At 50.2% G+C, this 25,565-nt stretch overlaps 1 protein-coding gene across 2 annotated transcripts; it reads left to right on the forward strand.

Moving 5' to 3' along the window:
* Positions 1-2,880: 2,880 nt before the first annotated feature.
* Positions 2,881-9,421, forward strand: LOC134373643 (interferon alpha-inducible protein 27-like protein 2). Of its 2 annotated transcripts, XM_063091607.1 has the most exons (5): positions 2,881-2,964; positions 3,111-3,140; positions 3,697-3,858; positions 4,411-4,588; positions 9,031-9,421. In XM_063091607.1, exons 1-5 carry the CDS (start codon positions 2,958-2,960, stop codon positions 9,152-9,154), a joined length of 501 nt encoding a protein of 166 aa, XP_062947677.1. In that variant the 5' UTR covers positions 2,881-2,957; the 3' UTR covers positions 9,155-9,421. The 2 variants fall into 2 exon arrangements, with proteins under 2 accessions (XP_062947677.1, XP_062947678.1); XM_063091608.1 differs by lacking the exon at positions 9,031-9,421 and having other exon boundaries at positions 4,411-4,628.
* The last annotated feature ends 16,144 nt before the right edge of the window (positions 9,422-25,565 follow it).

Consider the following 25,565-nt stretch of genomic DNA (forward strand, 5'->3'; position numbering starts at 1 on the left):
GAGAACGTGGTGATGAAACGTCCGTATCCGAGCTGGTGCTTTCACGACTATGATCACGAAAGTGCACACTAACAGGGTGAAGTTTACTTTGTGTAAATCATACCTCGATAAACTTGACTTTAAAAAAGTCGTGCTGAAGAATATTGAGCAGCCTGGGGAAATCTACAGGCCCGATTTTAATCGGAATGACCAGTTTCCAATGAGCAGTCCGCGCAGTGGGACTGCAGCGGGGCGCCGGGGGCGCGGCTGCTGTTTGCATATTCGGGGATGACAGAGACTGGAAGGGAAAGCGCCCAAATGGAGCAGTGTCTCCCTCTGGAGGTGAAATTAAGTATTGTCGTTCTCCTTCTGGTTTGTTTTCTGCACTAGGCTCCTACTTGTGCTGGGGGGCGCGGGGGGTAAGTTAACGACTTGCACCCAGGGCCCACTTGCTAGGCTTTCAGGTGCTTTAGCTCTTTTGTCCTTGGTAGATCCATCTAGCAAGACAGAAAGCCACCGGAGGGCGACCACTAGGGGACAGGTGGGCCAGGGGGCAGGTGAGCCAGGGGGCAGGTGAGCCGGTGGGTCAGTGGGCGGGCGAGTGGAGTGCGGACGGGGGGACGATGGCAGGCGAAAGCAAGGGGCGAGTGGGGGCCGGGGGACAGCTAAAGACGGGGTGGCAGGCGAAAGCAGAGGGGCGAGTGGGGGCCGGGGGACAGCTAAGGAGGGGTTGGCAGGCGAAAGCGGAGGGGCGAGTGGGGGCCGGGGGACAGCTAAGGAGGGGGTGGGAGGCGAAAGCGGAGGGGCGAGTGGGGGCCGGGGGACAGCTAAAGACGGGGTGGCAGGCGAAAGCGGAGGGGCGAGTGGGGGCCGGGGGACAGCTAAAGACGGGGTGGCAGGCGAAAGCGGAGGGGCGAGTGGGGGCCGGGGGGCAGCTAAGGAGGGGGTGGGAGGCGAAAGCGGAGGGGCGAGTGGGGGCCGGGGGACAGCTAAGGACGGGGTGGCAGGCGAAAGCGGAGGGGCGAGTGGGGGCCGGGGGGCAGCTAAGGAGGGGGTGGGAGGCGAAAGCGGAGGGGCGAGTGGGGGCCGGGGGGCAGCTAAGGACGGGGTGGCAGGCGAAAGCGGAGGGGCGAGTGGGGGCCGGGGGGCAGCTAAGGACGGGGTGGCAGGCGAAAGCGGAGGGGCGAGTGGGGGCCGGGGGGCAGCTAAGGAGGGGGTGGCAGGCGAAAGCGGAGGGGCGAGTGGGGGCCGGGGGACAGCTAAGGAGGGGGTGGGAGGCGAAAGCGGAGGGGCGAGTGGGGGCCGGGGGGCAGCTAAGGAGGGGGTGGGAGGCGAAAGCGGAGGGGCGAGTGGGGGCCGGGGGGCAGCTAAAGACGGGGTGGCAGGCGAAAGCGGAGGGGCGAGTGGGGGCCGGGGGGCAGCTAAGGACGGGGTGGCAGGCGAAAGCGGAGGGGCGAGTGGGGGCCGGGGGACAGCTAAGGAGGGGGTGGGAGGCGAAAGCGGAGGGGCGAGTGGGGGCCGGGGGGCAGCTAAGGAGGGGGTGGGAGGCGAAAGCGGAGGGGCGAGTGGGGGCCGGGGGGCAGCTAAGGAGGGGGTGGGAGGCGAAAGCGGAGGGGCGAGTGGGGGCCGGGGGGCAGCTAAGGAGGGGGTGGGAGGCGAAAGCGGAGGGGCGAGTGGGGGCCGGGGGGCAGCTAAGGACGGGGTGGCAGGCGAAAGCGGAGGGGCGAGTGGGGGCCGGGGGGCAGCTAAGGACGGGGTGGCAGGCGAAAGCGGAGGGGCGAGTGGGGGCCGGGGGGCAGCTAAGGAGGGGGTGGGAGGCGAAAGCGGAGGGGCGAGTGGGGGCCGGGGGACAGCTAAGGAGGGGGTGGGAGGCGAAAGCAGAGGGGCGAGTGGGGGCCGGGGGGCAGCTAAGGACGGGGTGGCAGGCGAAAGCGGAGGGGCGAGTGGGGGCCGGGGGGCAGCTAAGGAGGGGGTGGGAGGCGAAAGCGGAGGGGCGAGTGGGGGCCGGGGGACAGCTAAGGAGGGGGTGGGAGGCGAAAGCGGAGGGGCGAGTGGGGGCCGGGGGGCAGCTAAGGAGGGGGTGGGAGGCGAAAGCGGAGGGGCGAGTGGGGGCCGGGGGGCAGCTAAAGACGGGGTGGCAGGCGAAAGCGGAGGGGCGAGTGGGGGCCGGGGGGCAGCTAAGGAGGGGGTGGGAGGCGAAAGCGGAGGGGCGAGTGGGGGCCGGGGGACAGCTAAGGAGGGGGTGGGAGGCGAAAGCGGAGGGGCGAGTGGGGGCCGGGGGGCAGCTAAGGAGGGGGTGGGAGGCGAAAGCGGAGGGGCGAGTGGGGGCCGGGGGGCAGCTAAAGACGGGGTGGCAGGCGAAAGCGGAGGGGCGAGTGGGGGCCGGGGGGCAGCTAAGGAGGGGGTGGGAGGCGAAAGCGGAGGGGCGAGTGGGGGCCGGGGGGCAGCTAAGGAGGGGGTGGGAGGCGAAAGCGGAGGGGCGAGTGGGGGCCGGGGGGCAGCTAAGGAGGGGGTGGCAGGCGAAAGCGGAGGGGCGAGTGGGGGCCGGGGGACAGCTAAGGAGGGGGTGGGAGGCGAAAGCGGAGGGGCGAGTGGGGGCCGGGGGACAGCTAAGGAGGGGGTGGCAGGCGAAAGCGGAGGGGCGAGTGGGGGCCGGGGGGCAGCTAAGGAGGGGGTGGCAGGCGAAAGCGGAGGGGCGAGTGGGGGCCGGGGGGCAGCTAAGGAGGGGGTGGGAGGCGAAAGCGGAGGGGCGAGTGGGGGCCGGGGGACAGCTAAGGAGGGGTTGGCAGGCGAAAGCGGAGGGGCGAGTGGGGGCCGGGGGGCAGCTAAGGAGGGGGTGACCGGCCAGTGGGCGGGCGAGCAGGGGGGCGGGCGGCCGGCGACTTCCTGCCTTTTCTGGGCCTGACCGGCTGTGGCGAAGTCACGCCCCAGGTGCTTTGTCATTTCCTGAGCTGAGCTGCGACGAGGACAGCCTCACCATGATGAGTGAGTCCTGCTTCCCCACGGGGCTGGCGGGCTGGGCAGGGGGCAGGCGTCCCGGACCGCAGCCCACGAAGGCCCGGAGGGGCAGCTTCACCCCGTCACTCCAGCAGCCAACTAACTGTCTGTCTCTGTCTCTGTCTGTCTCTCAGAAACGGCGGCTGCCGCTGCAGTTGGAGGAGGTGAGTTACCTGGATCCCCGCCCTGGCCAGGCCTCCACCTGCCCCTGGTCCCGCCTGTCTGCGAGACCGTAGAGATGCGGCGCTGTGGGGGTTAAGAGGACTGGCTCACAGCCCGGGGAAGCCTCGGGCAGAGAGCAGGACTCAGTACTGCAGCGAGGAGCTCAGCGCATTCCCACCCCAGCGTCTCCTCTAGTCTTTACACGTCTGTAATGAGCATGTAGGGAAGATTTCGTTTGAAAGGGGGTTGCAGCTAAAAACCGCAGTGGTTTATCTCGCCCCCCACATGTACACACAGTGAGGCCCAGTGAGGGGTAGTGACTTACCCGGTGTCACACAGCACGTTAGAGACAAAACCAGGGCTATGCCTGGGCCTCCTGGAACCTCTTTGCCCCCACTGGCTCCATACCCACCACCTCTTCTTTATTGTGGAAATGCTCTCCAAGCCGCTGTCTCCCAAATGCTTAGAGCAGACGGTCCCCAGAAACTATCGAGGAATTCATTCCTAGGGGGTCCCTTGCCCTGAGCCCATCCCCATGCAGTTTCTCTCCCCCAACAGCCCTGGCCGTGGGGGCTGTGCCCGTGGTGCTCAGCACCATGGGCTTCACCGGGGCAGGAATCGCCGCCTCCTCCATAGCGGCCAAGATGATGTCCGCAGCTGCCATTGCCAATGGGGGCGGAGTTGCCGCCGGCAGTCTGGTGGCCACTCTGCAGTCAGTGGGTAAGTGTCGGGGCAGAAGGACCAGAGCCAGGAGAGGATCCAGCCTAGAGGCCGAGCCCGATGGAGGCCTTCTCCTCTCCCTGCAGATCCCTGATCCTCAGTGTCCCTGTCCTTTGCCTCTCCCTCACTGGACTTTTTCTGGGTCCTTCTGGTGAGGTTTGGGGTGGGAGTGGAAGGGGGAGGGAGTGCTGAGTAGGGAAAAAAAAGAAGGAGGCCCGGCTCAGGGTGCATGACGCCTGGGCTCTGGGTCCAGCCCTACCTAAATCTGACACCTGCGTGACCTGGACAGGTCTCTTCCCCCAGCCTCAGAGGGGAACTGTAGTTCTCCAGGTCTGTTGGTGGATGACTCCCACTGTCTCTCAGTTCCCATGAACTCGCCCCATCTTCGCTCTTTCAGCCACCTCCAGGACCCTCTGCCCAAAGCAGAGTGCTGGGGGGTTCAGGACATGGAGGAGGGATCTGGGTGGGATATCAGGGCATCAGGCCTCCTGAGGGGTTCTAGCCACTGGCTACTGCCCATTCTCCTGTGCTCACCCTCCGTCTCTTCTCCAGGGGCAGCTGGACTCTCCATGTCATCCAACATCCTCTTGGGCTCCACTGGATCAGTCTTTGGGGCCTTGCTGTGGAATAAAAAAAAGACACCCCCTGCTCTCCCAACTGAACCCAAGGCTGAAGGAGACCAGCCAAGAGAAAATGTACCTCATGTGGAACCTCCTAAACCCCCACTCAGGTCAGAGAAACATCAGGAATAAAGGTCATGTGCAGATGTGCCCGCCCTGTCTTTGCTCCTTGTGGCTCTGGTTGGGGAGCAGGAGGTTTCAAGTAGTCCCCAATCTCCCAGACTGCCTTGTCATGGAGGAGCGGAGGGTATGGCAGATTGACCGACCATACACAGAATCAGTAGGCAGGAGGCTTTGGTTGGTCCTAGTGTCACAAGGGATAGGCTGTGTGGGCCCAACGCCATTTGTGGGTCTTCTGTGGGCCTCAGTTTACCCTTCACTCAATGTCAGGATTGAGAGAGGTCCCTGTTGGAAGACAGGGGTGAGGGGCAGCCAGGACACATTGTGAGCCACTGACCCCAGAGCCCTCTGTCCTTCCTCAGTAATGGCACTAGACACCCAGGATGAGCAAGACACAGTCCTTTCCTTGCCTGACCTCAGAATCCTGTTGGGAAGACAGAAAGCAAACCACCAGGAAAATACAAGAAGCCAACGGGTTACACTCAGGCTCGGGGTACTTCAGGGGGAGGAGACTGAATCAGGAGTTGTCGCTATTCCTGGTGTCTGAAAAGCTGAAAGGGAGGCTGAGTTCACACATGAAGCTCTGGGACCCGGACCATGCCCTCACCCAAAGACTCCAGTCCTTTTCCATGTGATGGATGCTACAGTGAGTGGGAGGGGCTACATTGACCCCCAGCAGTTTATGATGTCAGAAGGAACTGGACACTTACCCAAAGTGTGACACAGGACATTCAGTGCAGTGACGGGCTTCAGCTGCAAGCTGGGAGCACAAAGGATGCAGGGATCTGTTCTCGTGGGAGATGTCTGGAGAGACTTCCCGGAAGATGAGGCAGATAGGCTGGGCATTGAAAGCTGGATGGAAATCTGGCAGAGGATGGAAGCAAAGGGAAAGGTCTGGGGGACATAGGTCCCAGCTGTTCAGCATGAGAGTTGGAGAGAGATGTTTAATTAGGCATTCCCTTGGCAGCATGGGTGGAAGGCAAATGCCTACAAGAAGCCTGCCTGAGCATGGGGACGGCTAGGCAGCCATGGAGACCCCCAGAGGCAGGAAAGAAATTCCCAGACATGGAGGATTTAGGGAGAGGCAGGACTGAGCTTGGACGACCCTCAGCTGGCATTCTGTCCCCATCTATTTTAGGTTCCCTGTGCTAAGGTACATGCATTTCTGCTGCTCCTGAAACTTCCCTGTACTTTGTGGATCAAAGACCAGGGCTCTGAGACCCCCAGAGGGTAAAGGCAGCCATGGCCCCAGATGGGGCACCCCAGTCTCCATCCTCCTCCTAGGGACCGCCTGCACGGCTTGCCTCATGACCCATGAAACAGAGGCAAAGTGTTAGGGCAAAGGCCCAGACCCCTGTTCCCTAAGGGCTCAGATAGTAAGGGGGTGACCAAGAAGGCTGCCTCTCCTCCCCTCCAAGGGATCGCTTCAGCTACACACAGAGCAGAGTGGAAGGGGCGTCTGTCTGCCCTTGTCACTTCTGGGGGTTCTTAGCATCTTACTGCCTCCCTCCATCTCCCATGCTCCTGGCTCCTCAAAAGCCGTCACCACTGGGGGAAAAAAAAAAAGCCATCACCGCTGGGCACTGCTGCCCACAGGTCATGAGACAGCCCAGGCTCCCCTCTAGAGATACCCAGGCTGGGATGGTGAGGACACACAGCATTGTCCAGAGTAGCGGGGGGGGGGGGGGGTTGGGGCGGGTCGAGGGCACCAGCCCCATAGCTGAGATGTGCTCTCTGTTGGGATTTCTACAGATCCAGGTCTGGCTGGGGTCCTGAGCAGGTGGATCACTCCACAGAGATGGCAGAGGCTCCATCTGAGCCTCATCCTGAGGGAAGGAGATGTATAAGGCCTGAGCACAGCCAGTGTCAGGAACAACCTGTTTCAGGCTCAGTCCTGTGGCCTCCTTTGTGGGCACTGAGGAGAGGGCAGGAAGCTGTCTTAGCTAAGATCCCGAGAAGAGGACTTGAGTGCAAGTGGCTTATTTGGGAGGTGATCCCAGGAAGCACAAATAGGGCAATGGGGAAGTGAGACAGGGAAGGGAAGGCAGCCAAGAAAGGGTCCGTTACTGAGCACGTTTGCACTGTGGGCAACTGAGGCTCAGTCCTGCTGGGGACCTCTGGAGACAGTGTGGGAACAGGCCAGAGCTGTCCAACCTGAGGGATGTTGATCCCCCAACTCCCATCCATCATTGGCTGAGGGCTATTCTGGTGGTGTCAGCACCCCAACAATTCCAGCCTGCCTTGTGGGCCTCTCTCCCTGGGAGGAGAGAGTCAAAGGTGCCGGGAGTAGGGACAGCAACAGTGACTGGAAGTGAGAGTTCAGGGGGGAGAGGCAGGGCTCCAACTGTGTCTGCTGCACAAGTGTTTGTGCCAGGAACTGCATATGCCTTTCCTGCTGCTGGGCCTTTCCCTAGGGGGCTTGAGTCAATCCAAGTGGGAGTTGAGCTGGGTTTGGATTTTGTTGTTGCCGTGTGCTAGGGTTTGAATGTTTGTCCCCTCCAGTACTCACGTTGAAATTTTATTGCCATTGTAAAAGAGGTGGGACTTTTAAGAGATGATTAGGCCGTGACGCCTCACCCTCATGGGTGGGAATGGAGCCATTTTAAAAGAGTCCGGCCCCCTCTTGCCCTCTGGCTTCCACCCTGTGATGACACAGAACGATGGCCCTCGCCAGATGCCAGACTTCCCAGCCCCCAGCACTATGAGCCAAAAGATGCATTCATTATAAAAATGCCTACGTGTCTGACCTGTGACCAGGTGTCCCCCTCATAGGAAATTTGTTTATAATACTGACAAAGGCCCTGTGGCTCTTGTATGCCTTCTACAAGAACCGTGACCAGGAGAAGAGTTAAGTTCAAGTGTGTCTTTCAGGTGAGACAGAGGAGACAACAAAACTCATGAAATCACAGAAGCACTTTATTATTTACAGATCCCAGAATGAAGAGGGTAGCATACTTCATGGAGCCAATGGGAACAGGGGAGCCACCTAGGACACCTGTGTTCAACCAGCAGCTGGGAGCAAGAGAGAGAGTGAGGGACTTATGGGCCAAAGCCTTTATTGGGGTCCAGTGCATTGCCCAAGCAGGTTTCCCAGGGGGAGTTCTAGTTGTTGGGTTCAGAGCAAACGGGCACAAGCTCTGTGGAGTCACACTGTGTCTGCAAGAGGGACACTGTCACATCTCTGCACAGTCCATGTGGGGTATGAGGGTCAGTTAGGGGAGTGAGTCAAGGAGACTGTATGTAGCTTCCCCAGAAGGAGGTGGTTGCACAAAGCAGGTGTCACCTTGAGGAACTGGAAGGAGGCAGAGAACTGGAAATTCTGTCAAGGGTGACTGAGTCCTACTTCTGGTATGAGAAAGTCCTACTTATATTAAAAATGGATGCTGAGGCAATGTAAACATGTAAGAATTCACTATACTCCCAGTCATGGATGTCATCCTGGCTGGCAGCCTTCTGGGGGTCTATTGAATGAAGAACATTGAGGGTGTCAACACTTACTTGGTATGGAAGCTTTCATTTTCAGTATGAAGCTTCTGTTCTCCACTGTGCCTGGTACCCCGAGGTCCAGAGACCCAAACTCCCAAAACGGACAACTCTCTTGTGGTCAACTGGAGGGGGCTACCCCAGGGATCTGCTGCTTCTTAGACTTCCAACTAGCCCTCCTACAGTCAGTCTGTCTTCATGCCAACCTCCAGAGGAACATGCCAGTCCAGAGGCTGAGCCTTTGGGGGACCTACAGGGAAAACCTGCCTCTTTCTCCCCTCTTTACTGACAACTTAAGATTCAGCTTTCTGGGCTGGCTGGTTAGCTTAGTTGGTTAGAGCATGGTGCTGATAACACCAAGGTCCAGGGTTCAATCTCTGTACTGGCCAGCTGCCAGAAAACAACATTCAGCTCTCTTGGAGCTGCTACGTGGAACCACTTGGCCATGTCTATGTCCATGGCTCCTAAAATTTTGTTACTGTCACCTCCTCTTTCCTTCTCTTTGTCCTTATGGGTTTTACGCCTATCTTTAATACTTGACCATTATTTTAGCAGTGTTTTGAAAGGGAAAAGAGGTCAAAGCAATCCTCTTTGTTGGGTTAATTCTTCTATCGCTTACAGCCAAAAGATTCCCTTCCATGTTCATTAGAATGTATGCTTGTTTGCAGTAAAAGAGACCCTCTTGGCTTCAGCCAGAAAAGTTTCTCTGTTACCGTCATCTAAAAGTTGCAGCCAGGTGGTTGCTCTGCTCAGTGACCCAGGCTCCTGCAGCTTTGTTGCTTTGCCTTCCTTAAGGTGCTGCTCATCTGCAGCGTGTGAGGTGGTCACTTCCCCACCTGCAGCAGAGCCCCTGGGAAGGGACAAAAGGGCAAAGATAGGCCCACCCACCCCCTTTAACTGCATGCCCAGAGGGTTGTGTGACTTGTTTCTCCTCCCTCTCACTGGCCAGAACTCAGTCCCATGAGCACATAAAGCTTCAGGAGCACATCAAGGCAGCTCTGGGGATCATGCATCAAGCCAAAAGTCAGCACTCTCTTCCTATAAGCCAGAAGGAAAGAGCAGATATTGGATGATTACTAGCAGCCTCTGCCACGCTGACGAAGATGCCAGTCTCAACAGGAAGCCATCCTCAATCCCCACAATGAGAATTCACCTCTGCCTCCCTGGGCTGGCCTCCAGTGTAGCACTGGTCAGAGGGCAGCATGAAGGCTCTCTGCCTGTAGGTCCACTCCCAGCAGACGATGTATGCTGCCACCCCCACACCTGGTGCTGTCCCCCATTTTGAGGGCAGCCCTGGACTGCCACCCACTTTGGGCATAGCCTGGCAGATTCTTTTCCTTTAATAAAGCTTGAATGGTACCCAGTGTCTCGGCTCACTTTCTTTCATTGTGGTGAAGAAACCTGTGAAGGGTTTTGGCCAGTGTTGTTGGACAATCCCCACCTTGCTTGATTGGCCCTCGGCCACCCTTCCTGAACCTGCCAAAACCGGGTACACTTGAGACTCTCTCTCCTTTTGCCATTTCAGACCAACGCATCCAACATCGGCCTCAATTCAGGGTGAGTCAGCAGGTCAGTCCTGTCTCGTCTCGGGTTCCCCCGACTTGCTCTCTCTCTCATTCTCAAAGCCCAGGCACCTGGCTGAGGGAACCTTTCTTGTGCCCCCCATCTATTGGAGGACACTCCATTAGCTGGTCGGTGGCTTCTTGCTCGAAAAGAAGATGCACACCAAGGAGGATGCTTCTTGGCGGCAGTCTTCTACCAGGACTGCCCGTTCCCTTTCTCACCCTCTACATGGGATCCCCAAAATCCAAACCTCCATGCTCTACTGTACTCTGCACTCCATGCCTCTGGGCCATCTCCTGGCCAATTTCTTGGCCTCCCGGGAGACTAAACTCAAACGCCTCATTACAATGGATCCCAGTGGCCATAAGATGGCACTCTCAATTTAGACCCTCACCAGAATGGCAAAAGCTGTAGAGATTCCTTTATGTTCAGGCCTTCTCCTATCGCTGAATGCATTCTTCTCTCTGTCAAAACTGTCCTATGTCTCAGATTCTCCTAGCTCATGTGCGACCTCCCCTTCTTGATTTGGATCCATCTTCTGATCTGTCAGACTACTCTGCCCCCCACAAGGGCCACCTTGACTACCTCCGTATGCTCCAAATCCTTCACCAGCCCCTCCACATTTCCCTCTCTTCCCTCTACCTGGTCTCGAGACACTCATCCTCAGCTACTCAACCCCTCCCCTTCTGCCCCTTCATCAGGTTGTCCCGTCCTGTGGGACAGGTAAGAACGTGGGCTCAAGGAGGACTACCTGTAGCTGGTGAAAAGAGGAAGGGACAGGAGACACACAGAATGGAGGCAAGACAAAATTCTGATCAAGCCTCAAAATTTTATTGTTAGGCGATTGCTTATATACATAGTGAAGAAGGGGCGGGCTGTCACGGGGTATGGCAGCTTATGATAGGCGGAAAGGCAGGGGGGTGATAGTGGTGTGGCATGAGAAGAGGAGGTGGGAGAGGTGTTGGCTTGGCGCGCGCGGGCTTTTCTCAGGAGGAAGAGAAAGGCTTACATAAAATGGCTGTTATTTGTTAAAATGGTGGCTATTGTTAAAAATGGCTCCTGACATCAGGTAACAACCCTGCCTCAGCTCTGGCTTTTTTATAACCCCTTTGTGAAGTGGCTGGGATGGAAGGAACTGTCTGAGTCCATGTACAGAGAGCAGGTCTGGATGGCAGTTCAGGTACATGCTCAAAATAATAGGCGGCCTGTGGGAGCCATTGCTGTTCCTAGCACGGACCCAAATTGAGACTACCAGGTTGGCCATGGGGATCGGGATCTCCAGGATAATATGATCACACACCTACTTCACGGCTTCCAAAATGCTACTCACAAGTCAGTCAATTATGACAAGCTTAGAGAAATCACATAGAGATCCACTGAAAATCCCAGTGAGTTCCTAACCCGCCTCTCTGAGGCTTTACATGAATACACACTTATAGACCTGAACTCCCCTGCAGGCATGGCCCTTTTACACTCTCATTTCATTACCCAATCAGCCCCTGATATTCGAAAAAAACTATAAAAGAGATCAGGCCAAATACCAGCTCCTGGCTAATGCCATCCGTGGCTCACATACTCACATACTCAAGAGGCAAGCCACCCAGGAACCACTTCAAATGCAGTCAACCAGGCCACTCGGCATAAGCCCATTCTAACGCCAGGCTCCCTCCCGGGCTCTGTCCTCACTGCAAATGGCCAGACGCTGGGGGATTGACTATGCCACTCACCAGAGAGGGAGTGGCCCAGTCCCCAACCTACAGCCTTTGCCTTCAACACCATCCCTACTGGACCTTCTCGGCTTTGCCCAGGAGGAGGACTGATGATGCCCAGGGCCCAAGGACCCCATGGAGATCACTATGCATGAGCCCAAGGTAACTCCCCTCGAGGCAGGTAAGCCAATCTCTTTTGTCATCAATACAGAGGCCACTTACTTTACCCTTCCTGAATATGCAGGACCAACAACCCCATCCTCTATCACAATAGTAGGGGTCATGGGATCAGAATACCACCCACGGATCTCTCAACCCCTTTCCTGTATCCTACATCACACCCAATTCGCACACAAATTTTTAATAATGCTCAATGCCCAGCCCCCTTACTGGGATGGGACATTCTTTTCAAATTCAAAGCAACTCTTACCCTAAACACTTTAACTCCAGCTACAGTACTCCTGTTACAGGCCGCACCCAGACCTGGCCCCTGAGGCTTCCACTTTCCCCTCCCCATCAGACAAGGTTAATCCTGTAGTATGAGACGCTTCTCCCTCCGTTGCTACACACCATTCCCTATCCTTGTTAAATTGCAGAACTCCTCCTTATTCCCTGATGTCCCACAGTACCCCATCGCTAACAAACACCTAATAGGCTTAAAACCCATCACACACAAACCCCTTTCTTCTCATCTCTTATGCAGACTACCCACTCACCTTTCAATACACCCATCCTTCTGGTTATAACGCCTAATGGCTCATACTGTTTAGTACAGAACTAATCCTGACACATGTTGTTCCCAACAACTTACTCAGACAGTTTTGCCACAGGGATTTGGGGATAGCCCCTGCTTCTTCCGCCAGGCCTTAGATCAAGACTTATCTGAACTTCCCCCAACCTCTAGCACTTTAATACAATATGTGAATGATCTCTTCCTTTGTAGCCTCCTGTGAGGAGGCCCACACTGTTGCTCTCCTTAATTTCCTGGCCACCAGAGGATATCGAGTGTCCCCCAGCAAGGTCTAAATTTCTTCCCCTTCAGTCACCTGAGCACAAGAGTCTAGGTTCTGAATGCCCTACCACAAAGGGTGAAATCCTTTCTTTCTTGGGGCTTGCAGGGCATCTTTGCCTATAGATTCCTGACTTTGGCGTGCTAGCAAAACTATTTTATGAGGCAGCCAAAGGGGATCCTCCCATTCCTTTAGATCCCACAAAGCCCATTCATTCTGCCTTCCAGCAATTAGAAGCCACTCTCCTCACAGCCCCAGCTCTATCTCCCCCAAACCTTACTCATCTTTTTATTGTATACGTCACCAAAACCCAAGGATTGGCAGTCAGGGTTGTGGGGAAAAAGGCAGGAGATATTTTCTCCCCAGTTACATACCTCTCTAAACAACTAGACACCCCAGCTTGAGAATGGGCCCCTGTTTATGGGCCTTGGCAGCCGCCGCCCTTACAACACAAGAAAGCTCTAAACTAACTTTTGGACAACAAACAATCAAGACCTTCTCAGCCCTAAGGCCAAGTCAATTCTCTCCCTTTCCCGCCTACAACTTATTCACCTAACTTTCATTGAAAACTCCTAGTTCTCCTTTAAACCTTGCCCTCCCTTAAAATCCACCCACTCTCATTCCAAAACACTCATGATCCTTAGAACACAATTGCATGAAGGCTTTAGACATCTTTCTCAATCCCTTTCCACACATCTCCCTGCATCCCATTACATGGTTCATAGATGGGAGTGCCACCTCCATGCCTGCCCCCCGGGCAGGTTATGCCATAGTAAATCTAACACAAGCTATTGAGGCTGCACAACTCCCAAAGGAGGTGGGGTTATACACTGAAGAGGACACCAAACCTCCAATGACCCCATAGCCCAGGGAAACAAACTGGCGAATCTAACCATGAAACAGGCTGCTCAATCACCAGGTTCCCACTCTTCCTCTCCTGCTCAGGTCCTTCTCAGGGCCCCCACACCCTCACCCCAATTACACACCCCAAGAAATACAACACCTCGAACAGTGGGGACACAGAGAAAGGACAACTGGTATACTCTCACTGGTTGCTATGTCCTCCCTACCACACAAGCTGAGCAAATCCTTTTAGATTTCCATAATTCGGTTAATGTAAGCTATGAACTCCTACTATGCCTTCTTCAGCCCTTACATTACTCTCCCCACAAAAGGACACGCTATCTTCTAACCCTAGTAGATACCTTTTCAGGTTGGGTTGAGGCTTTTCCCTGCACTTCAGAGGATGCTGCAGCAGTAACACATGCTCTAACCTCAGAAATAATCCCTCATTTTGGCTTGTCCCAATCACCTCATAAAAACACACCTCACCAAGCTGTCCATGGAACTTCACCTCCCTTGGACCCAACTTCTCCCTTTAGCACTCGCTCGCCTACAGGCTGCCCCCTGCAACCCTACAGGCCTCAGCCCCCTCAAACTAATATATGGTAGACCCTTCACTCTCACACCTCTCCCTTCCAGCTCATTACCTTTATGCCAGTATCTCCCTACTCTTTCGCTCATTAGGGATCTTCTTTGACAACAGGCCAACCTTCTATTACCTCATTCTTTCCCCACCACCCCCTCATACTTTAAACTGACCCCAGGACAGCAAGTGTATATTAAAACCTAAATCCCAAAGCCCCTCTCAACATGTTGGGAAGGGCCTTTTACAGCACTTCTCACCACCCCCGTGGCAGGAAAAGTACTAGGAAAGGCCCCTTGGTATCACTTATCCTTGGTAAAACTAGCACCTGAGACTTTATCCAAAAATCTGTTAACACCAAACCAGAGGGGTCCCTCTGCTCAACCCCCAACCCAACATCTCCCTACACTTTGTCCATTAGGACCCACAAAACTGAAAATCTCCAGGACCTCCACTCTTCCCCCAATCCCAGAAAAAGGATGATCTTTCCCCCGGCGATTACCCTCTCACTCTTGCAGGCTCACTTCACGTCCTTCGCAAAAGAGCTACTCCAAGACTGGTCCTGACTGGCTATAGCGGGTTTGCCATCATGGGACATGCTAAGTATATGCCAGCCCATGTCCCCAACCTTTATTATACTACCTGTTCTAGTATTTGCTACAGAATTGGCCAGTGCTGCCCCAAAAGACTGTAACATTATAGGAAGATTTCTCCTGGCACTTCTTTACCTCCTATCGGTAGGATGCTTCCTAACAATTTCATTGTGGCAATGTGCCCTTTAAATTCTTTTGGCTCCTAACCCTTCACATCCTTCCTGTGTTTTTCCTCTTATCTCAATGCTCCCCCTTACCTGGAACATGGAGGTTCCAGATCTGCAGGGACGATTCAGTCCTCAACAAGTTAGACTGGTCCCTGAGTGACTCATCTGTCTCTCACTCCATGAGAAACTTTTTGTGGTCACCCCCCCTCCCTGTTGATGTAGCCCGCAATGTTTCCACAAACGTCTCTTCACTTTCCTCTAATTGCACCTCTGTGGGGACTGTCAGCGTTGTGCGGGACCTGCCCACGCTCTGCCTTACTAACACCACCAAACACTACCACCCACTTACCCCCTCCTCATCCATGCCCTAAAACCAGAATATATTTCCTTTGTGAAACTACGTTAACCTGTTGCCTGCCCCCTAATGCAATTTCTTGCATATTCCTTTGGTTTGGCTTGTCCAGACATCACCATCCAGACAGATGGAGGGATGGAGATGGGATTGGGACTAACTTCGGACCCCCCCTCCCCCCACTCAGGAAGTGTCCCCTGCTCCCATAGGGCACTAACTGTACCTTTTTTTTTTTTTGTCGTTTTTTCGTGACCGGCACTCAGCCAGTGAGTGCACCGGTCAGTCCTATATAGGATCCGAACCCACGGCGGGAGCGTCGCCGCGCTCCCAGCGCAGCACTCTACCAAGTGCGCCACGGGCTCGGCCCTAACTGTACCTTTTTAATTGTGGCAGGGATCCTTCCTGCAACTGTGACTGGCATAGTGGGCCCTACTACTGACTCTCAATTCTATCAAAAATTCTCAGAAGAACTAAGTATAGATAGCATCTCCTCCCTCCAGTGACAGGTCACCTTACTAGCCCTTGACTTCCTTACAGTGGAGAAGGAAGGCACCTGACTCTTCTTCGGGGAGGAAAGCTGGTACTATGTACTATGTAAATGAGTCCAGGGTGATCCAAAACAACTTAAACCATTAATAAGCAAGCATTGATCACTGATGTGAAGGGTTACAAAACACAAACACACCTGGGGAGTGGCACCAGTCACTGAACCCTTGGATACCCTGGCTTATGCCCTTACTAGGACCCCTAACTGTGCTGGGACTCATCCTACTTTTTGGTCCCTGTGGAATATACCAATATTTATAAAGTAAAAGTATTTCACAGGGCCTGGTTTTCCAAAGCCTTGCAGTTTCAGATTTAGCCTAACTTCTTAAAAATACATATAAAATGTTGACCTTGCAAAAGACAGGAAAGTTTCCCCAGGCTATAGTCTCTGTTGTAAGATAAAGAATTGTAACACAGCAAGGTTGCTCGTTCAAAGACAGGCAAGTTACTGATTGATATGTAAAGATACTGGGAAATTGCTGTAAGGAGAGAGAATGTTTGCTAAGATCAAGCTTTTGTTGGTGGATCAACTTAACCTCTTGCAAAGTGCATTATGGAATGTCACCTTGCTTATCTTACTGAATGTTACCAGCTTCTATTGTTATACTTGTTAAACTGTATTTAGAAAAAACCCCACCTATGTTCTTTTCCTGTAACTTCCTGGTCTGAAGAATAAATGTGGGGTAAGAACCCCAGTTCTTGGTTAATTTCCCAAAGGAAGGAATGCCTCACTCTTGAGGGTTCTGGAAAATTAACCCCTTTGGGGCCTCTCACTGCTCAGAAGAGATGGGCTTTGAGTAATCCTTTGGAGCTCTGTCACCCAGGGGAAGAGGGGTGACAAATCCATGGGAGGCAAAGCAAGAGGTCTCTGTCTCTTTTGGCATTTCTCTAATTTCTTGCAGGAACGTATGGAGGCTTTCATGAACCTAAAGGCCGCCAAATTGTTCCTGCGAGGAGTATGTCAGCCCCTCAGAATCAGCGACTCTTCCCTGGAGGAATACAGCCTCCCCACACGAAACCAATACTCCGCCACCTAATTGTTTTACCCGCCAACATAAATCTTTTATTTTTTTCATATTTTCACCCATCTCCAGCAGGAAGTAGCTTCAGAAGAATGAGATCTTTGCCCCTTTTCCCTTCTTCTTATACTTAAAAGGCAGGAATGATGGGTTTTGGACGTGACTGGCACCATTGTGTACACAATAAGCACAAAATAGCCACCGGCCTCGTCTTCCACTCCAGCACCAAGCCCTTCCCCACTTCCCTTTACGAGAAGCCTCCTGACTTAAACAGAAACCCCTTTTGCTTCCACAAGGATGCAGTTCTCCACCCTGATCCACATTAGCATAATGCCCCTACTTAATGGTATCAGCCAGCCCTTGGCACTATATAAGCTCTACCACCCCCACACCTGGTGCTGTCCCCCATTTTGAGGGCAGCCCTTGGCTGCCCCTAACTTTGGGCACAGCCTGGCAGATTCTTTTCCTTTAATAAAGCTTAAACGGTACCCACCGTCTCAGCTCACTTTCTTTCAGTTACTAGGCAGGGTTGGCCAGTAAATGTTACTCAGCTAGTTAGAGCACAGCCTTTAACACCAAGGTCAAGGGTTCAGTTCCCCATACCAACCAGATGCAAAAAAAGAAAAAGAAACATTTACTAGAGGTATTTGGGAAAGAAGTTTCCTTGCTTTTCAGCGGAAAATATGAACATGTAAAATGCTTGTAAGAACCCAAATGCCCCAAGGGATCATACCGAGGAATGTAAGAACCCAAATGCCCCAAGGTATCACACCCTGATCACATAAGTCCTTCTCAGCCACACCCCATCATGGCGCTGGTTGCCCTCTAAGTAGGGATTGTATTTTAAGCCAATCAGCCTTCCCTAGAAGCCCTATATATATGTGTGTGTGCTGCCTAATAAAAGAGCTCTCTCCAGTGGATCGTCAACTGGTGTCGACTCGTCCTTTCAATGCTCTTTTACGGGAGACATGAATAAAGAAGAGAGCCTTCAGAGCCTGCTAATACCTATCTTGTAACCATGAAAATTTGCAGCCATGCAATGAAACTATCAAGGTCAGAAAACAGAGAAAGGAGAGAAAAAACAGGTCCTTGGCATCAGCGTTGAACTGCTGCATCAAACCTTTCCTGAAAGACGTTTGGACCTTTCAGCTTAGTAAAGCAATAAAGTCTCTTGAACTCTGAGCCAGTTTCTAGTACTTATAACTATATAATCCTTAAATAAAACAGCACCTTCTCCAGGAAGCCTTCCCAAATTGCTACAGTTAGAATGAATCACCACTGTCTCTGTCCTACATGCTATGTAGCTTGATCCTCTCAGTGTACTGCACACATTGTTATGCTGTCAGTTAGCTATGGCTGGGTAACAAGTGACCACAAAATTTAGTGGCTTAAGAAAATTGTGTAGCTCATGATTCTGTAGGTTGTCAATTTAGGTAGGTGGTTTTTCTGGTCTCAGCTGGGCCCCTCCCCCATCTGCAGTCAGCTGCGGGTTGGCTTTGGAGATCTTAGCTAGGCTCACTCACATGTCTGGGGCCTTTTTCTGGAATGAATGGGATGGCTCTGCACTCCCTGCATGCTTGTCGACCCCCAGCAGGTCAGCCTGACTCATCCTTATGGCTGGGCTGGAGTCCAGGAGGCACAGTGGAAGGCTGGAAGGCTGCAAGGCCTCTTAGGGCCTGGGATCGAGATTGGCGCACCATCGCTTCCTCAGCATTCTACTGTCTGGAGCAACCCCCAGGCCAGCCCAGATTCAAAGGGCATGGAAATAAACTCCACCTCTTGATGGAAGCAGCAGTACAGGGACACTGAAAGAGCATGGGTACAGAGAGGGTGGGAACGTGGTCATTTCTGTAATTTACCCCAAGTCCCTTAACACAACTTGTGTGCTTGCCTGACTCCCCCAACATTGTGCACTTTGGGCAGAAAGAGACCTCTATGATCCCCTGCAGCCAGGGGTACCATGTGGAGAGGAGCCATTGAGGCCAGCTGGAAGCTGTGGGTGTGAGCTCAGCCAGCTCTCCAAGAAGATGAATGTTAGTCCCAGGAAAGGGAGAGAAGATGCAAAAATCAGGCCTCCAATCACTCCCTGTCATTTCTTGAAGCTTTTAGTTCATGGCTCATAGCCTCCCTCTCTCTCCACTAACTATTCCTGACCTGACTTGATGATTTCAATATCTACTTAGATGATATTTCCAATAAACTGGCTTTCCACTTCTTGCTTCTTCGCTTCCAAAAACCTTGGACCCTGTGCCACACATTCCCTTGGTCATACCCTAGGCGGTGCTGCCCACTAAGGTAACCACCAGCCACATGTGGTTATTTAAATTTTAATGACTGAAAATGAAATAAAATTTAAAGCTCAGTTCCTCAGTTGCACTAGCCACATGACAACTGCTCAACAGCCACATGTGGCTGGTGGCTACCATATTGGATAGCACAGAGAACACATCCACCATCGCAGATGATGACATGAGAGAAGGCCATGTGAAGGCAGAGACAGAGATTGGAGTGATGCAGTCAGAAGGCAAAGAACATCAAATATTGATGGCAACCAGCACAAATTGGAAGAGGCATAGAATAGATTCTACCCTAGAGCCTTCAGTGAGAGCATGGCCCAGCTGACAGCTTGATTCTGGCCTTCTGGCCTTCAGAACTGTGAAAGAATAAATTTCTGTTGTTTTAAGCCACCCAGTTCCTGGTACTTTGTTACCGCAGCTCTGGGAAACAAATACAATCTTCTTCACCTGGTCTCCAGGAAATTGTTCTTTCTCACTTTTTTCCTACCACACTTGCCTCTCCTCATTCTCATTTCATCTCTCCCTGATCGCTGGTCAACACTGGTGTGTTCACAGCCCATTCCTTAGACTCCTCTGCTTTAGTGGTACTCCGTGGGTAAACACCCAGTCCCATTGCTTTAAGAACCACCTGTATTCTGGTGATTTGCAAATTGATACACGTAGCCCAGATCTCAACACGTCCACTTGAGTGTCTGAGAAGCACCTCAAATATAACATGACCCAAGCTGCATTCTCATTTCCCCTGTCAATGCCGTTCCTCCAATGGTTGTCCCGTCTTAGTAATAGGCAGCTTCATTTTTTCAGCAGCTCAGGCCAAGCAGCCTGGATTCCTCCTTGACTCCTCACGGTCCCTCTCTACAGCAATCTATTAGCAAATCCTGCTAACTCACGGTCTGACCATTCCTAACCTCTGCCTCTCCTGTCCAGGTCTAAGCCACCACATCTTTCAATGGGATGACTGTAGAAGGTTCCTAACTTGTCTCTCTGTCTCTGTTTAACTCAGCATTTATTTTCTCAGCAGCTCTGGCCAAAAGCCTTGAGTTGTGAAAGTGGTCAGAACCAAAATGGAGTCACTTATGCCAAAGTCTAACAAAATGGAGTTGGGAGGCCATAAAGGAGGGGCTCTCATGCACACATGCCTATGATAAAAACTATTACAAGGAATCTGTGAAGACCACAACCTTGCACAAAGGCCACCACAACCTTCCACAAAGAATACAAGGGTACTTCAAAAAGTTCACGGAAAAATAGAATTAAAAGATAGTACAATCTTTCCATGAACTTTTGAAGACTTCTCGTACTTCCATGAGGATGCCTGCTCAGCTACCACCTGTTCAGGCTTGGATTGACATCAGCCTTGTTACTGATCCTTGTAGCCAGGAATAATTGTTTCAAAACAACTTATATAACCTTCCTCATTTTGCCTTAAAAAACCCTTGCCTTCCTTTGCCTACCTGGGTATGCCAATGGTCCCCCATGGTTCTCCATGGTATGCATATTCCCAGATTGCAATCCTTTGTCACTCACTCTTGAGTAAACTCTTTTCTTTGGAGAGCCTCTCTCTTTGTTGTTATTTTAGGCTGACATAATCATCCTTCACTCCTTGCTTTTTATCTCCTTCCACATTCAGTCTGTTAACAAACCCTGTTGACTTCACCTTTAATATATGTACAGAATCTGACCACTCTTTAATACCTCTACCATTGCCACCCTAGTCCACCACCACCTCTCATTCTCCAAGATAAGGGACGTAAAACACAGAATGGAAACATATATATTAACTTCTGGAGTACAGGATAGATGGTGTTGATGCCAACTGTCTGTTTAAAACCCCTCTGTGGCCTGCTGTGGCCCATAGGTAAAAGCCCAAGCTCGTTAAAAAAGATAAGCGGGCCCTTCACAGTATGGCTTCTGTCTCCCTCCCCAAGCTGACTGTTGTCAATACCCACCCAGCTATGCTCCTGTCCTGGGGACAAACAAAAACCATTCCCAACTATTTCAGGCCTCTTATCCTTTGCATACCAGATCCAGAAAATTTTTCAGGACTCCACCATCTAACACATCCTCCAGGAGGGCTGCCCTGACCACACATTCCCAAGCTCCCTTGGCCTCCTGAATTTCCACCTACATATGCAAGTACGACTCTACTATGCTCTTTCTGCCACAGAATGTCCCATAATGCTATGCTGTTCTCATCTTCTCTGCTGGATTTTGAGCTCTGTAATGTCAAGGGTCAAGAATCATTCACTGCTTCCTCCTTCAGTGCCAGGCACAGGCCTGGGATCAAAGAGGTGCTGAGTATTTCAAAAAAAGATGCATGGACCAAGAGTGCACCTTTGTGCATTGAAAGGCACAATCAACAGAATAAAAAGGCAATCTACAGAATAGGAGAAAATATTTGCAAATCATGTATCTGATAAGGGGTTAATATACAGAATATATAAAGACCTCCTACAAGTCAATAACAACAGCCTGATTAAAAATGGGCAAAAGATTCAAATAGACATTTCTCAAAGAAGGTATACAAATGACCAACAAGCACATGAAAAGATTTTAGCATCATTAATCATTAGGGAAATGCAAATGACAACCACCTCACAATCATTAGGATGGCTACTATCAAAAAAACTAAAAATAACAAGTGGTGGGGAGAGGAGAATGTGGACACAGTGGAACCCTTGCTTACTGTTAGTGGTAAGGTAAGATGGTACAGCTGCTGTGGAAAACAATATGGAAGTTACTAAAAAAATTAAAGATAGAATTACCATATGAGTTAGCAACCCCACTTCTGGGTATACACCCAGAAGAATTGAAAGCAATATCTTGAAAAGATATTTACACACCCATGCTCATAGCAGCATTTTTCACAACAGCCAAGCCCAAGTGTCCATCAACAGAGGACTGGATAAACAAATTGTGGTGTAGACATACAATAGAATATTATCATTCAGCCTTAAAAAGGAAGTAAATTCTGATACATGCTACTGCATGGAAGAACCTTCAGGATATTATGCTAAGTGAAATAAGCCAGTCGCAAAAAGATAAATATCGTATGATTCCACTTATATGAAGTACCTAGAAAAGTCAAATTCATAGAGTCAGAAAGTAGAATGGTGACTGCAAGGGCTGGCAAGAGTGGGTAATGGGGAGTTGTTTAATGGGCACAAAGTTTCAGCTTTGCAAGATAAAAGAGTTCTGGAGATGGATGGAGGTGACGGTTGCACAACAGTGTAAATGTACTTAATTGTACTAAGCTGTACACTTAAAAATTAAGACGGTAAATTTTATTTTACGTGTAATTTACCACATTAAAAACACTAAAAAGAGCACACTTGTTGCTGTCCTGTCCCTGGCTGGCCTCACCTCTGAAAGGTCCCTCCCTCCCAATTACTTAAGCTGCAGACCCCTAAATAGCCTGGATCTGTGCCTGGTTGTAGATTTGCATCTATTGACCTGCAGAATGATTCATCAAAGTACTGTTGAGTAAAAGAGGCAATTCTCCAAACAGGGATGAAGGAAGACCCTACATAGTATGCTTATATGTATGCATGCTTTTTGCTTTTTAACATGTGGTGCTTGGAGCTTCTTTAGAGGTCTGGGCAAGGTCTGACATGAACTGTGGTACCTCAGGCATAAGTCACTTTTGCCATCTGATGGAAGAAAATACCAAAATAATTTTCATTTAAGAAAGAATTGCAAATTAATTTTTAAATTAAAACATGATGGTATTCTGAGGTAGGGACAATAATTAACCGGAAATGGCATGAGGGAATTTTCTGGGATTATGGAAATGTTCTTTATCTTGTTTTGTGCAGTAGTTATATGAGAATATGCGAATGTTAAAACTCATTCAACTGAAAACCTACACTGTGCATTTTATTGCACATTACTTATACCTTCATAAAATATATTTTCAAAAACCCTAATCACATTAGAATTGGAAAATGGAGAAGAGAAAAAATTACCACCCTAACACAACAACTTAACACTGTGGGGCATTTCTCTGAAATGTGTTTTCCCCCAGCGTGTTATTTTTGATATGTATGCTATATTAAAAGGTATGCTTAGAAGGGAGTGTGCGATGACAATAAGAGGAATGGCTGAAGTTAATCTGGGCTCACCATACACCAGGCACCGCAGCGAGCACTTTACATGCATTATCGCATTTAATCCTCACAACCTTCTGAGGGTTATTGTTATTGTCCTCATTTTACAGATGAGGAAACAGATACAGGAAGATTAAGTAATTTTCCAAAGTCACACGAGTGATGTTAAACAGAGTTCAGATCTGAGTCCAGGCAATCTGATTCCAGACACCTAACCCCCTCCCTAGGAGCCCTCCCTGGCTAGATGAATCGCTTTCTTATTGGGGAGTTTTATGAGCTGAACTGTTCCAACTGCTCCAAATACATTCTTGATGATTACCCATGGCCCACATCCACTTTTGTTTTTAGAAAAGAGACCTACACATTTGTAAGTACACCCACTCCAGCCACTGGCAATGGAGGATTCTGCGTGGTTCCCTTGGCAGCTGGGACTCATCTCTTGCTGAATGTCTTCATCTTTATTACTTTTATCAATTGTAAACCGCTTCGCTTCTGTCTCTATTAAAATAAATTATTACATACTTATCATTTCTTTAGAAAATAACTATTTTTAAATTAGAATATTGAGAAGAGGGGAAAAAATACCTATGTTCCCACTACTGTAATATAACCTTTATCATTGTTTTGCTCTTGGCTGGAATCTCCCTCTCCCCCATCTTTAAAAATTAAGCCAATTTCTTTTTAATTTACAATTTTTTAGTTAAAACTATTTACTGAACTCTTTATTATGAAAAGTTCTTAAACCTCAAAGTTGAAAGAATAGTACAACGAACACTCATATACCCTTTCTTGAGCACCTAGAATTCACCAATTGTTAACATTTTGCCACACTTGCTTGCCCCTCTCTCATATATATTCTTCTTTTTTTCTGAACCATTTTTGAGTAAGTTGTAGCCATCATGGCCACTCATCTGAAACACCTGAGCAGCAACTTCCAAATCTTAACCTCTAGAAACCACTGCTTCATTCATCTTTATCATTTTGTCATTTCAACAATGTTATATGACCTTTTGAGATGGGCTTTTTTTCACTCAAAATAATGCCCTTGAGATCCATCCAAATTGTTGTGTGTATCAACTGTGGAGGATACTGACATTAATAAAACACAGGTATTTCACAGGGCCTTAACCTATAGCATAGTAGGACCACAGTCCTTAATTTTAGCAGGACCAAAGTCCTATAGTTTAAGTCAAAGCCCAGCTCTTTAGAAATATACATAGAAATGCTAAGATTGGGAAAAACCAGAAAAACTTTCACAGAACTAAAGTCTTTGATGAAGATAAGAAAATTGAAACACAGCAAAAGTGATTGCTCTGAGGGGCAGTTGCTCTTGGTGCAGCTAAACCTAAATGATGGGAAAGTATGTGAGCTAAAAGCTTCCAAGTTACTCTGCTAGTTACTGGTTGGGGGATGTTCCACATCTTTCCCTTAGCTGTTTCTTTAAGTTTCTTAGGAAACTAAGTGTTGCCATGACAATTATCTCACTGTTTCCTTTGTATGTCACAGAGCTTAGTTTTATGACTCTTTTTGGTGCTAAATTGCTTGAACTATTTTTAAGTTACACCTGCTTTAATGAAAATTGTCATGTAGCCAGTTTGTTTATGTTTTCACTATGACTGATTAACCACCTGCATTTCTTCTGTAACTTTCTTGTCTGCACAATAAAAACGGAGAGAAAACCTGACTCAGGGCTATTCCTAGGACTCTCCTCCCTTGAAGGAGTTCTCCCTGGGTTTAACCCCTTTGGTCGTTTCATTGCCCAGGATACCTGGGCTCTGAGTAATCCTTTGCATCTTGGTCACCCTGAGAGAGGTGATGACAATCAATAGTTCCTTTCTATTGCTGAGTAGTATTCTATGGTATAGATATGCCACAGTTTTTTTTTTTTTTTTTTTTTTTTTTTTTTACCATTTACCTATCATAGAATATTTTGTCTGTTTCCAGTTTTGGGCTATTACAAATTAAGCTGCCATGATCTATCAACAGATGCTATGTGGCAAGGTCAGTGTTCTTTGTCACTTTTGGTGCTGGGTCCAACTACAAAAGGGAGAGGGAGTCTGTCCTCAAACTAAGATCAACTGTTTACTCATACATTCAACAAACACTTAAGACCACTGAGTCAGCCAGACACTTATTAGGCATTTTGAGAGATGCCAAGGAGAATCTGAAGGGAATTCCTTGAGGAGCTTGCAATCTAGTTGAAAAGATAAGATTAGAAAAGTAAATCTCTGGGCCGGCCCGTGGCTCACTCGGGAGAGTGTGGTGCTGATAACACCAAGGCCCCGGGTTCGGATCCCATATATGGATGGCCGGTTCGCTCACTGGGTGAGCGTGGTGCTGACAACACCAAGTCAAGGGTTAAGATCCCCTTACCGGTCATCTTTTAAAAAAAAAAAAAAAGAAAAGTAAATCTCTCAATCTAATGCTATGTTGAAAGCGCCATACTCCATGGAGAAAGCTCTGGGAATCCTAAAGAAGGAGATGTTTGTTGAAATAAATTATTAGCCTAAGTCATACTTTATTTAACCTTGGCCACAAGTTTCAAACAATGTTTTGCAAGGAAATTCTTTCTCCCAGCCTCTTCAACCTCAATCCTTTTCTTCTTTGAGCTGGGTATTGAGCTAAGGGTCACAACACTGATTCTGAGACAATCTCCCTACCAGGTCTAAGATTCTCCAAGCACTCTAGTTTGGGAA

Source organism: Cynocephalus volans, chromosome 3 (assembly GCF_027409185.1).
Source record: "Cynocephalus volans isolate mCynVol1 chromosome 3, mCynVol1.pri, whole genome shotgun sequence".
NCBI lineage: Eukaryota > Metazoa > Chordata > Mammalia > Dermoptera > Cynocephalidae > Cynocephalus > Cynocephalus volans.